We start from the raw sequence: 14393 nt of genomic DNA on the forward strand, positions 1-14393 counted from the left end.
AGGTATCTACAATTTGATACTGTAGTCAATATTGCCATTGAGGCCAAAACCACCCAACTTTAGGAAGAACTGGAATTAAACTTGTACATTGGTCTGAAAGATAAGGATTACTGTGATTTTTTTTCAGATTTTTTACCAGAAAATGCACTACCTCCTAAAATATATTGTAGTTATAGGCTAAGTATTGATAGCTGAAGAAAAAAAAAAGCTAAAACTAAAAGCATGCAACACTGATACCAAATTGTAGCAGAAGACATTTTTAATTGAAAAGTAGCTCAAAGGATAGTACAAAAGAGTTTCTTCTCCCTAAAGGGATTTTCAGATGCAGGCACTGGAATAATAAGGGGATCTTCTCCAATATGAGCATCACAATATGCCAATAAATCTGCTGCAGCCTTGGATACCTGATAGAAAAGAAGAGAGAACTACTGTAAACTTAGTTCTGAAGCAACCAGCACACAGAAAAATTCTTCATGTAACACACGATAATGGAGGCTATCATAAAATAGGAGCAGTCTGGTCTATCCTTTAAATTACTAGAGACATCATTCTGACTTTGCTCTTCCTAGGCCTAGTAATCCTTATATACATTTTATTTAACATGGTGACAATCAATTTATGTGATCCATGTTCAGCTGTTCCTCTCCATCCAAAGGAAGGTCAGGAGCACAAGCTCATTAAAACATGTCTATGCTCATGGCCCATAAGCAATAGTGATTCTCTTAGGAGTGTGTATTTCCCTAGCGGCTGCCTGCCTCAGTGCTTATTCCCAGTCATGGAGCAGCAAGGTTGTAAGGTTCTCCACAAACACTCTCTCTGCCCTTTGCTCCTCTGGATGCAAAACAAACATTTCTTTAGGCACGTGACTGTGGGATTAAAAAGAAATAATTAGAAAATCAGGAACAAAATGAGAGCTGTGATCAAGTTTAAGTTAAATATTGCTCTTTTCAAAAAAGCCAGACTAGTATCTTCTGCTTAGTAAGTTATAAGTAGCACTGTATTAATACCATTAAAAAAACATTAAAGATAATGCTCAGGTTTATCTTAATATTTTTATAAATCTAAAATGAACAATTCTAAAGTCTCCACATCCAGAATATTGGTTTAAGCTTAAGGAAAAGTCCTGCAGAAATGTAACAGTGCATTGGCATACAAGGTATTTTGTATGAAATGAAAAACGAAGCATTAAACTGTTTCAGCTGTAGCTGAAACCAGCTTTGTGCCGCAGGACTACTGGTGACATCAGGCTGCTGCGACTCATTTTCTCAAGAGTTTAGAATGGATATGCAAAATATTTTTTGCTCTGCTCAGTTAACAAGGTATTTACAGCTATCTGTATCTCTTCACTCTGTTTAATTATTAATTATTGTGCTTTCAATACTATACAGTTGAGAAAACAAGATAGGAAGCCTGTATAAAAAAGCTTTTTCTCTGAGCACCACGACAGCTTCTCCCAAAGTCAGACAGGAGAAGGTCAGCACGTTTGTACAGCTACAGTGAAGAGGAAAACCAAATCTGATTTCTGGTATTTTCCTAGCAGGTGTGTCATCACTGTTAGCTTTAGCTTCCCCACACCCTGCTTGCTTTGGCATGAGTCCAGCCTGTAGTAGGCTTCATATTAGACCTATAAAGTCCATGGGTGTCGGATCAGGATTCACATGAAATTTAAACTAAATTCTGGGAGAAAATAACCAACTTTTGTTTGTTTCTTTCTTTGTTTTAAATGTCCACCAAAACATGCCTTTGTAGAATGCTTAAGCCTGTAAGTACATATAGCTAGCATCCCAGTATAGACTATCCTCCTAGCAGAGGAAGTTTACCTTACTTGACATGAGTTTGCCTTTGAATTGGCCTGTAAGACAAAAAGGTGGGCAGGGACACTACATGTGAAAAACATGCTGGGCTGATGCAAAGCAGAAGACTAAGCAAATCAGCAGAGATATTCAGAAGAACTAGTCTTTTGAGAAAGAGAAGCAGGCCAAACAAGCTGTGGAAAATGACTGACTTAAGTACAAAGAAAGCAATGACAAAAGAACAAGGCTTAGAGTGTGAGGGCACTGTCTAGAGTAGAGATATAGAACTGTAATGCCCAAACACAGATTCTCCAGAGAGAGGCACAACATAGGCAGACTGAAATTCCTATCAAGCCCAGGAAAGATCAAAGACAGCAAACATTCTTTCCTTTGCTAATGACCTCTGCAGTACCTCAACAAAGGTATAAACTAGCATAGAACGCTTCCACTGAGCAGGAGGGCAGCATGTTTCTAGTAATGTCAGGACGATGTATCACCGCAACATTTTGTCATTACTTGAAAATACTTCTGCAATGACCAGTACACTCCTAATTAAATGTACACATTTTCATGTTTCTGTTATCCTCCAAGTTCAGCTGCATGTCTTAAATTAATGCAGCTCTATGCTTCAGTTAATTTATTAGCTGGTCCTGAACTCTTGCATTCAAACAGAGCAAGTCAAACTCAGAGCCACAGGTGACCACAAAAGGGTCAGTGATACTTTCAGTGCTATGTCATAATAAATGTTACTACCACAAAAGAGTGGAGAGTTAATCTTACTGTCTGGGTCCCAGAGACAGGGTTTGTTAAAGATGCTTAGCACGTTTTGTCTTCAATTAAGCTACCAAGTAAGTTATTTTATTCATTAAACCAACCATCTTTTTCAAAAGACTGACTCTACAGGAGCAGAGAACCAATGCTGGACTTCAACCACACTGACCTTCCCCTTAACTATCTTGCTTGTTCCACAAATGGATAAGCAACATCAGGCCGAGTACACTGCTTTTTGTTTGATGGAAGAGAAGTGCAATTTCAATCATTGTTTTTAAGAGGGATAAACCCAGTAATATAATTTTCTAACTGTTTCTCTACATATTTGCTTTGACATTATATAACAATGGAAAATATTTTTACTAGCAAAAGCACACATTAAATTTTTGTATCTAGCTTGTCCTCCAATGCTGGTAGTAGTGCCATGAAGCAGAGCAAGCACTTTCTTTAACATCGCAGTATTTAAACAACAAATTAATTTGCTTTTAAACAAACCATGGTGTGATTTAGTAGAAAACAAACCTGCAACAAGGAACTGAAGAACACCATTGCATTTCAGCACACTTTCACATCCTTTAAAAAGGTAGAAGGTTTGGGGAGGAGAAATCCTCCTATTTGGATTACAGTAGTTATAAAAGTGAGTTGCAGCCATTTCTTCACTAAAAGTGGGGTAGCTCAAGCTTGCACAGTGGAATCATGACCACTCACTAAGAGGAGTTGAGTTAGGTGATCACACTCCAGGAGCAATGGAAACGTTGGATTCTGTGGCTGTGAGCAGCGTTGGCAAGGTCAGAACTGAGGCCAAAAAAAGAGCAAAACACAATATTGCCTCCAGCAAGTTTCCTGCTCAGTGTTATTATTCAGAACAACAGAGGTGGAAGACCTCTGCATTGAGCATCGCATTAAGGCTACAGAGGAGATGGCTGTTTTTAGCATATGTCAGCACCAGAGGTTTCCTAATGGCCACTACTGAGGCTTGCTACTATACAAAATAATGTGCTGATCACCCTGTTTGTGCTGCAGAGGGAGTTAAATGAAGGCCACTATCATAGTTTTTACTCACCTTTATGTTTATTTTTAGCTAAATGCTGCTGGACAGTTCCAGAATAGCTTCTATTAGGAATTTAAATAAATGCATGTGATCTGAATAGTCAAGCCAACACATTTATCACTTCAGCTCTCCTACAAAATACAGCTTGGTCTGCAGATTCAAAGTAATTTTTATATATTGCCAAAGCGGCTAAAGAAAAAAATTGGGCTCCACTTTGATTGATGAATTCTAACAGAAATTTAACGTTACATTTTTTAAAATCTCATAAAGTACATTGATAGAGGGGATGGAGTATGTAGCTATCATGCTGATCCCATATTTTATATAATTTTTATTCCATTTAGTGAAAAATACATCTGGTTGTCAAATTACCAAAAGGGAAAAAAAAAACCCAACAAAACACCCCAACAAAACACTCAAGCCTGATGCTTTAAAGAATTAGTCTCAGGAGGACTGTGGAATTTTACCATTTTATTTCAGAATAACAGAGGTGATAAAAACAGCCAAAGTTAGAACATAATCCTGTTAGCTGCACTAATAATTATAAGCTTCAATGACAGGGCAAAATGCTGCAATTACTATGTCAACTGTCTTGTCATGGATTGTGACTAATTACCATCCTTGCTACAACACCCACTCTGCTTATCCTTTGCATCTAAAACAAAGGGATTCACATGCATTTATTGGCCACCCCACCGCTTATCTCCCAACACTATTCAGAGCCAGATAGGAGTATTTGCTACCTTTTTAAGAAAAAAGAAAATGGAATAATAATTGATACACCACGATTCTTAAATGCCAGAGTGCTCCTCCTTGCATTGCTATTTGCAAAGAGAAGATTAAATAGTGCTTTATTCTGGGGACAACTGTGCTAAAGCAGCATTACTATCTTGGCTGTCTCCACTGCTAGCACCTTTTAAAGACACATTATTCTACTAGCCCTGAAGTCACTGTTTGTCTGAATTTGTTTGATGCTTCCTAGCTTGGAATCTGCATCTCCTGTTTTCTACTTACTTCTCCATTATGGTTCTAGCCATTCCTTCTGTGGGGAATAAGGCAGAACCATTTACAATCCTACAGTTTACATTAATCCACCTGAGTAAAACTCATCAAACTACAGAACAACACAGCAATAACTTCACCCTCTCCTTTTAAGCTGACCTGTTTCTTTCATATCTCAACAGTGAGTTGTCATGGTGGAACCTCAGATTGCTGCACTGCTTCCCATCCTGACTGGCTCTAGGACTTGATTTTTAAATTGGTTGAAAAATCCAGAACACAGCAGGGAATGGGCATCTATCAACATACTTCTAACTACATTTTAATTCAGCAGGCCCAATTCTTGCTGGTTACAGAAGCATCGTGCATGGAAAACAAAGTGTCTCTGTAGCACAAAATGAGCTGGAACTTCTGATTTCCCTAGTCAACAATACAGGCACCTTTCTAATGTTGACAATGTGACCTTGTCTATTGTACAAATAACCATTTGGCTATAGCTACTTGCAAAACACTGTTTAATTACATTATCTGGTAAGCACTAATCTTTTGTTCAATGTCTAACTAATTTAAGCAGATGCAAAAGAGCAGAAAAAAGGAAGTTAATTTCTCTGCCTTTAGAGTTATAATGTGACAACTCTGAGTCTCCTGCTGAAACTACTGGGAAGTTTCTTGGTCAAGTTTGGCTATACTGAAACACACTCCTAACTGTTTCAAGATTAAAAGGCAGATCTTGAGGGAATAAAAGACCAACCAAACTCTTCTCACAATCCCTCATATACGCGTTCAAAGTAATTACAGAAATCAAGACAAAAAAAATTTTGCAAATTTTATTTGGTTTGTGTTAGCATAGGAACACCCCAGGATTCTGAAACACATCAGATTTTATTTGGTGCCTTTCTGGTCTCAAGCCATTTTCAAAGGTGACATAATTGCACTTTCAAGCTCTCCGTTTTTCAGGCTTGCCATGCTTGCATTCTTTTTAAGGGAAGAACTGTAATCTTTTTAATTAAACTAACTGTAAAAATAACCTTTCCTATTTTCATGTAAGATGCACTATTCATGTGAATCACATTAATATTTCTGAATTATAAATGCTATATTTCTAATTAGTGAGTTTATGATCTGATGCTATTTTAAAATTGTAATTATATACTATTATCCCCCCCCTCCCATGCTGACTACATGCAGAATTTCAGCACACAGGACGGATGGACAAACAGATTGAGTTAAGACTACATGAAGAATTTTGTGTACATTTCTTAACTGTCTTATTGAGTTTGTAACCTCAGTAACTGTGTGTAACAAATCAGTTACAGCTGTTCCTAGAAAACCTGATTATTTAAACGTATTCCTTTTTGTAGTCCTTCCATCTCTCAAATCTTCTTACCTGTCGAGGCTGAATTTTTCATCCCAACAATTATTCCCTATTTTCAGAGGCAGGCAGAGACAGAGAGAAAGCAAAAGAGCTGAGCATTGCTCTCTTAAAACTTTCTATGACATTATTATTTTTTAGGGGGTTGATTTATTAACAAAAATTTAGCCTAGTGGAAGACAAAATGACAGGGAAGAACAATCCGTAGGCTTTCCTGGTTAAAAATGTGGAGAACCTCTGTTTAATAGTGCCTTTAGCTAAAATATTTAATCCACATACATTGAGAGGCACGATAAAACCAAACCTTCACGTACAACAGGGTGTCAAGAGTGAAGAATCATAACTGAACACTGCAATCATACATAATTTTTCTGCAATGACATCTGTGCTAAAACAAAACAAAGCAAAGCAATTCAGCTTGTCTCATGATTATTCACAAGTAGTGCAGTATATTTTAGACTTACTCTAGTTCTCAAAGGAGAGAACAGAGAAACCTGAGCTGCACTTATATTCAGCTACAGGTGAGAAAGAAGAGCACCTGTGCACCTGCCAGCTGATTTTAAATATTTCAAAAAATGCCACTTTTTGATGGATGTAAAAGACACTCATACAGAAGCAGACTAGAAGCAAGCCTTTGGAAATCACCTCGTGAGTTAGCATGTAACTAATTCTCAGTATTGAATATTGGTTTATAGTCTGACATAGATTTTATTTCAATCCAACACAGAATTTTTATTTCAGCTGATTGAGTCTTTCTGCAATATTGAAGTGAGGCTGTACCACAAACTAGTGAATGAATTCAAATTATCAACAATATGTCTAAGTTTACCTTCATCCTATCCATGTATGCTTCCATTTTTAATTGTTCCACAGCTTTCCTGGCTTGAGATATATTGGTTGTACTGTTTGACACCAATTCTTTCATTTTGGTTTTCCTAGAAGAGACAAAGTTGAGACAGTTTAAAAGTAAGGTACCTAATACAGCAGTCACCAAGAGGACAGTTAACTAACTCAGCACACTGACACTGCCAGGCTGTATGGCACAAGTACAAACCAGGCACCATTTATTTCTAGTCTCTTGTTCAGTACATGCCCCTTACTGCATTACATATCTGTGTCCTTAGCTGCCAGTACTCAATCTGAACTCTGCAAACTACATACAAATACAGGGCATTTCAGGGAAGAAATGGTTTCCCGGGTTCAGAATGCCAAGGAAGAAGAGCTGTTCACAAACAGACCTTGCAGCCATTACACCATTTGGCTCCATACCCCAGTTACACCTCGTAACATGAAATAACTTCAGAAATGCACACAGTGGAAATGAATGCCACAAATTTTAAGACAGAGAACAAATAAAAATTCTGACTATAGATTTAAGGGGTTTAAAAATGAAGTAAGAGATTAAGAAGAAATAACGCAGTGCTTTCCAACTTTCTGCTTACACATTCCCCAGTGAAGACTAAAGATAACTATAACTAAAAACCAGTACAGTATCCTATACAGTATAGGAATGCTTTTTTTTAAGGATCTGCAGCTTTTGGGAAGGGACATCTAATTAAGCTATCTGGTTTTCTTGCACTGCTGCTCCCAGAGGGCTTGAGGGTGGGTCAGGTCGTTCTCATGCAGTCCTCAGCGTTGTTACTAGATGACTACATGTGAACTTTGAATAAGCTTACGACATACATGCCCTAAGTGGTCTGCATGTTAGGAGAACTCCTGCTGACACCGTTTTGCTGCACTGGTCCAGCATAAGTAACAATTACCATTTTGAAGTCATTGGAAGTTGATCTAAGCTCACATAGGAAAAAAGAGAAGATAGAACACAGGTAACCTAGACAGGTTCTGGACTAGTTAAAACTAGCTTGTGAGACTAGGTGTTGAGGTTTTGACCAGCCAAAACACTCGCTTATGGTCGTGTATATATGGTATGCCACAGGGTCCACCTGAAGCAAGGTAAGACTAGCACTGAGTGATAGAAACCAATAGGCAATGCAAAGGGCACAGGGTGTGAGAAGCAGATGAGACACAAGAGAAACACACAAAAGGAGGTATTTTGTGTTTCTGCCAAAAGTTAGGTTCAGGTCTTTCAAAATTAACTTTTGCAGCTTATTTCTGGACAAACGAATACCTAGAACTACAAATACTTCCCCTCTCAAACCTCAGTAGCTCACCTGGGGTATAAAATGCAAACAGGAAGTTAAGTGGGACACAAGAAATGTTCTTTGAAAAAAAGCAAGTACATACAATGTCGTAACCATGTTAGAGTCAGAGGTACACAACCCAGAGCACAGAAAGAATGAAGGATCAACTTTTCAAGTGCTTTGATTTCTTCCCCTTTCTAACATCAGTATCCTGTCCTGTAAGAGGAGACAGTGGAATATCAACACAACGGCAAACATGCCCAGTGTTAATTTGAAGAAACAATACAATCTTTTTCATCACTTGTAGAAGTCTAGGCAGAGGAAATGGACCTTAAAATTTGTTAATTGTGCCAAATAAAAGGAACACTTTAATAAATGCCAAGACGAAGAACAGGTTTTCTGTATATGTCATTTGAATGGAACACAGTGGCTTCCCCCTAGCACGTGCTCCAACAAACTAAAATCATGTCACAACACAGTAGCTTGCTTTTTTTCTCTTGGTTTTTGCTTACAATCTTTTATCTCATATTCCTCACAAGGCACAGGATTAAATACATGTGGAGGAACTGGCTTTGCATAAACCACCACGTATGGCAGAAAAGCCCACAACCAACAGCCTCCAATTTTTAGACACGTTTTGACTTGCAGTAGAGAAGCAGAAAGGACAGACATTCACAAGAGCAGGAGGTTCTGAATTACAGCTCATCTCTGAACTTTTTGTTCACCTCAACTCCTCTAGCTTTTAAGTTTTGAAGTGTCCATAAGGACAAAAATAAACACATTTATCTTTGTTTACAAAATGACACCCCCACAAGCACTAATCGTTTAAATTTTGTTGTCATCTCCACAGACAGACTACTAATGACCACAGAGCCAAAGAAGTCCAAGCTAAATGAAGTCACAGAGACATTTCTACATTTGCTCAAATGCAGAGGCAATTAGAAATTTAATTTTGAATGATACATTTAAATTAAAGTGAATTAAACAACTGAACCTCCATGAACAGTCTAGAGAATTCCAGATCTCCCAAGCTTTTCTGGCAATTCATTCAATCAAACCATAAAAGTTATAATCATTAGAGATAAACAATTTGAACCATCACTGGCTGTATCAAAGTTGATGAGAACACTGTTTCTAGTAGTCCCTGCTAGATTTTATGTATCTACTGAGTAAGAGTCTGAGCTAAGACCATAATGGAATTCTGAAAAGACTATTAGGCAAAAAAATGCTTTACAAAATTCAAACCGTGTTTCCAAAACAGTGTCACAAACATAGTACGTCCTTACCTATATTCTGAAACAATATATGGGGAGCTATTTCAAAATGAAAATATATAACTTCTCTGGAACTATTTCACAATCAGATTATGAGGTTTGATAAAAAGAAGTTTAAGAAAAGGAAAGTCTAGCACTGTGTGTTTCAGCCATTGAAGTAAAATTCCACTTATCCCAAGTAAAAGGTTTGTTTATACTCCGAAGGACATTTGTTCTCTTCCAAAATCCTGTCCCTACCCTGGCTTTTACATGCACTTAAATATTTAACTACCATATTTATGGAATTGCTTAGCACCCATTTAAGTGTTTAATCTCTTATTTTCATATAGACAGTTTGGGTTTCAGAACTTTTATAAGGTGGATTTCTCATGTTTTACATTTCACTTACCAAACTATGTGTACCCCTGCCTTCTGTCACTTTCTGCAAATACAGCATGTTACTTGTGCACCGGTTTAGGCCCTATAGGTGATGTTGACACTTTCAAACCAGGCTGCAATCAACTGGTCCTCTTTGCTGACAAAGCCCGGGCTTCAATTTGGCTCTCCTCAGGACCTGTGATATTCTTTAATGACTTTAAGCTTAACATTCTTTGAAGAAGTAATACTGTCACTTAGAAATAAAGCTCTGAAGAGAAAAGAAATTTTAATAACAAGAGTCTATTGCACACCCTTCCCTGAACAACCATTTCCTGGAAGACAAGGAAGCCTCCTCCTTCAAACACCCTCTCCTGGGATCTCTCTCAGGGCTTCCTTTCAGGCTACAACCTGACAAATAACTGCGACCCTCTCCCAAGGCAGCTCCTGTTAAACATTCAAGTATTCTTGAGGCCTTTAGACCCCCTGGATGGCATGATAAGCTTTGTCTTGTATCTGGGGGGCAGCCTACAGGATCATAGAATAGTTTAGGTTGGTCATCTAAGTCCAACACTTCCACAATGAACAGGGAAATCTTCAACTCAATTATGTTGCTCCATGCCCCATCCAAACTGACCTTGAATGTTTCCAGGGATGGGCCATCTACCAATTCTCTGGGGAACTCGACCCAGTCCCTCACCACCCCCATGATAAATTTCTTCCTTGTATCTATTTTGAATGTCCCCTCTCTCAGCTTAAGCCCACTACTACCTTTTGACCTGTCACTCCCTGCCCTTGTAAACAGCCCCTCTCCAGCTCTCCTGTAGGCCCTTCAGATACTGAAAGGCTGTTCTAAGTTCTCCATGGAGCCTTCTCTTTTCCAGACTGAAGAAGCCCAACTCCCTCATCCTGTCTTCTTAGGAGAGGTGCTCCAGCGCTCTGATCATCTTCATGTCCCTCCCCTGGACTCGCTCCAACAGCTCCATATCTGTCTTTTACTGGGGCCCCCAGAGCTGGACACAGCACTCCAGGCAAGGTCTCATCAGAGCAGAGTAGAGGGGCAGAATCCCCTCCCTCAACTGGTCACACTTCTTTGGACGCTCGAAAGGAATAATTCCTCCCTGTCCTTTAAATCACCTAAAAAGCCTTGAATTGCTCAGCTGGGCTCACTAATGTTCACTCCTGGTTGTTTTTCCAGCAGGCCCCTATTAAGTTAAGAGTGATACACACGTACACAGGTCCTGATAATCACCGTAGTTACAGTAACTATGTTAGTGATCAGACTACGTGCACTCTACATGTCATTGATGTGTGCCAGCAGACCCAGGCTGTACAGGAGCTCATTTATCCAGCATGGTTTTTTGCAGCACGCTGCCCTCATTAATCTAGTCTCTGTGAGTCTTTCAGGGGAACGGCAGTCACGTTAACAAAGAATAGTGACAGCAGCTACACGGCCTCTTTCAACCAAGTATTTTCTGCTGACTAGCACATGACCCTAGCCAGCCATTTCCTAAAGGCTTGCTTCTGAAAGCTCAGTAGCAACAGCCTCCCAGCTGGGTGAATTTTCAGGGGTTTTGGGATTTTTTAACCTCATATGAACTTCATCCTTTATCTGGGTGCAGTTAACTAATTTGTGCCAAAAATCTTAATCTCCAGGGCTCATAAGGCTCATAAAAATGCTCGTGAAGAGCAACTTCTCTTTATTTGTTTTTAGAATAGATTAGATTGTACCCAACAGCACTTCAAAGGCCAACTTATCTTATGATAACCCAGGAAGTTGCACAAGTATTTGCAGGTACAGCTTGACCTTGCATAGGGGTAAGGAGCACAACCTACATTTACTTGTTCATAGAACACTGAAAAAGGTCTGAAAATTTGAGTACCAATGACACAAAATACAACGGAGAAACTCTTTAAAATGGATTATTGCAAACAACAGAGATGAAAAAAACACACTGCAAATTTTCCCTCTCCACTTCCAAGTGCAACCTTAAAACACCATACCAAAAGAGTGACCTGTAGAATTTGATCTAAAAAGCCCCAAACCCAATTATAGCTTTCTGTATTCTTTCCGCAATCTAAAGTGATGGATCTGAAATTGCTAGAGAACCTGGAGTTCACGACTCTGAAAAACACCTTCCACAAAAGTTCTATACTTCTTGGACCATGCAACACAATCGAAAAGGTAACCCAATCATGCAATTAAGCCCTAATGACATTAGGGGGAAATCAACCCTGAATTATGATCTGCAAATCCCATTTTAAGTGGTGGAAAGATCCTCACATTTCATTACCCACTTGCAAACACACCAGGAATATAAACAGCACCATTTACAGCCGCACCAATGTTTGATGGCAGACTGGCATAGCAAAGGAGTTTTAAGGGAAGGAAAAAAGGAAAACAAAAACCCTCCCAACCCAGAGGAGTTTTCCAGTTGCTACTGAGGTAAGAAAAACTTTAGAAATACCCCTGCACTAATAACAGTAGCTGTCTATGCCAGCATCACTGTCCACACGACACAGGTAACTTCTTCATCTGCATGGTTCAAAGGGGATAGGAACAACTGTCCCGCTACCTCAGTGCTTACACCAAGATTTACTGCACTTGATGTAGCTCTGTAAGCAGAGGAAGGGTAAGGAATCCTTTTGCTTTCTCTATCCCATAGCTGTGTGAAGAAATAACAGAAAATTACTACAGTTTTATACTCCATCCACAAAGGAGAAGTTTAGTAGTATGAGAAGAAATATTTCAAGGCAAGGTTCACAATAAGGTCAGAATACCATTTTCATTCTATAAATATGATTTTAAAAGTAACTGCTGCTCACAAAATTGCAAAACAGCCAAACTTCAACAGCTCAGTTTCCATCTAACACAGGCACTACACCCAGTCCAGCTGGCGAGTTCCAAAAATTCTTGCCACCATTCCCAAATCTTTTGCCCCTCAACATCACCTCACTTCTCAACACTTAAAAATCTGAGGAATTGGCCGAACAACGTTTCCCAAGGACAATGTTTTCATGCAGTATTTATCACCAGCGTACCGGTTACATGCACGTACTGTCCAGCAAACTCCATCAGAGATCCAGTCTGAGGCAGAACGATGAGTCCTACCTACTTTTTCACCTCTTGGGCTAACTTTAAAAGATAGTTGTGACCCTCTACAGAAATACACAGAGAAGTTTGATTATTCCACTTAAATCTCATTTAAAATTCATTCGTACTGATTCGCAGCATGTCAAGTAGAGAAAACACCTCCGAGAAGCTTGGCGCTTTGTTACCTGCGGGACAGGAACGTTTTTCAAGTTGTTAAAGAGTTTTCTGCCTCGCTGCGCGACTTCAATCGCTTCGCACTTGACAGCGCCGCGCACCAACAGCCGCCGCCAGCAGCGGCTGGGCAGCAAGATTTATTCCTCCATCAGCCCCAACCAGCCAGCGGGAACAGCTGCCGCTGCCGCGCGTCTCCACGCCGCCCGCTGAGGGGAGAGGAGCAGGCGGCTGGGCAGAGACCCCAGCTGCCCGCCCGCGGGGAGGGCTACCCGGGGCCGAGGCAGGTTCGTCAGGGAAGGGCCCGTTCCCCTCCGACGGAGACGACAGCGGCACAACCCAAAGCCCGAGGCTGACTTTTGCGGACAGTCGGGTAACTCCGTCCGCAAGGCGCGGCCGCCGCCAGCTGAGCGGGGCGTTGTTTACCAACAGCCGCCGGGACCAACCGGGCGGAGCAACGCGACCGGCGGCGGAGCGCGGGTCGCGCCCCGGTCAAGCGGAGGCAGCCGCGGGTCCACCCACGACACCGGAGCCGTCGCAGCGACGGAGAAACCCCCGCGTGGAAGCGCCGCTACCAGCCCGCCCGCCGGGCCAGCACCCCGGCCAGAGCCGCCCCGCCGCCAGTTCAACCTCCCTTATCCCGCCTCGCCCCACCCGGCACCTTCTCCCACATCCCCGCGTAGCGGCGGGGACTCGCCCGGTGCCCCCCGGACACTCACCGTGCGCGGGCGGCGGCAGGCAGGGAGAGAGGCTGCTGGCAGCCCGGCTCGGTGCCCGGCGGCGGCACATGGCGCGGCCGGCGCTGACGGGCGGCCAACGGCTGCCGCCGCCCTCGCGCCTCCCGCGGCGCGGCCCCCGCCCCTCGGCGCCCCCGCTAGCGGCCCTCCTCGCGCCGCGCGAGCGGCCGTTAACGGCCCGCGGCCGCCCGCAGAGTGCGAGGCGGGAAGCCGGCTCTGGCCCCGGGTGGAACTTGAGGCGCGGGCACGGCTCCGCGCCGTCCTGTCCGCTCCCGCCCGCGAGATTTACCTTTCCTCCGTGCCGGGCAGCGGCACCTGTCAGGGGGGTGCCGGCAGGGCTGGCCTCCTGCTTCCTGCTGCAGCCACCTACTTCCCCGGTTCCAGCAGGCACCAGGAATCAGCCGTTCGGGTGTTTCTCAAACAGCCAACGGGCAGAAGGTGCACGGCGCAGGGGTTTGGGGTGCGAGCCCAGCCTCTGTGTCCCTTCCTCACACTGAACAAAAGAACCACGAAGTAAAAAAAAAAACCCACCAGACCCAAGCCCCTGTAAAACAAACCAACCCCAAACCCCCCACTGTGGAAAACCACCGGTGTGAGAAAGGGGTCGCTAAGACTCGTCAAGGCTAGTATGGGAGA

The 14393-nt window shown here is 41.9% G+C and overlaps 1 protein-coding gene across 1 annotated transcript; it reads right to left on the reverse strand.

Annotated features, from left to right (window-relative positions):
* Positions 1-251: 251 nt before the first annotated feature.
* GNG4 (G protein subunit gamma 4) lies at positions 252-13051 on the reverse strand. Its single transcript, XM_084261933.1, has 3 exons — positions 13035-13051; positions 6816-6921; positions 252-404 (listed from the first exon to the last, which is right to left on the reverse strand). The coding sequence occupies exons 2-3, from the start codon at positions 6909-6911 to the stop codon at positions 276-278; spliced, it is 225 nt and encodes a 74-aa protein (XP_084118059.1). The 5' UTR covers positions 6912-6921; positions 13035-13051; the 3' UTR covers positions 252-275.
* Between the last annotated feature and the right edge of the window lie 1342 nt (positions 13052-14393).

This window comes from Gallinula chloropus (genome assembly GCF_964237585.1).
Source record: "Gallinula chloropus genome assembly, chromosome: 3".
In the NCBI taxonomy this organism is placed as follows: domain Eukaryota; kingdom Metazoa; phylum Chordata; class Aves; order Gruiformes; family Rallidae; genus Gallinula; species Gallinula chloropus.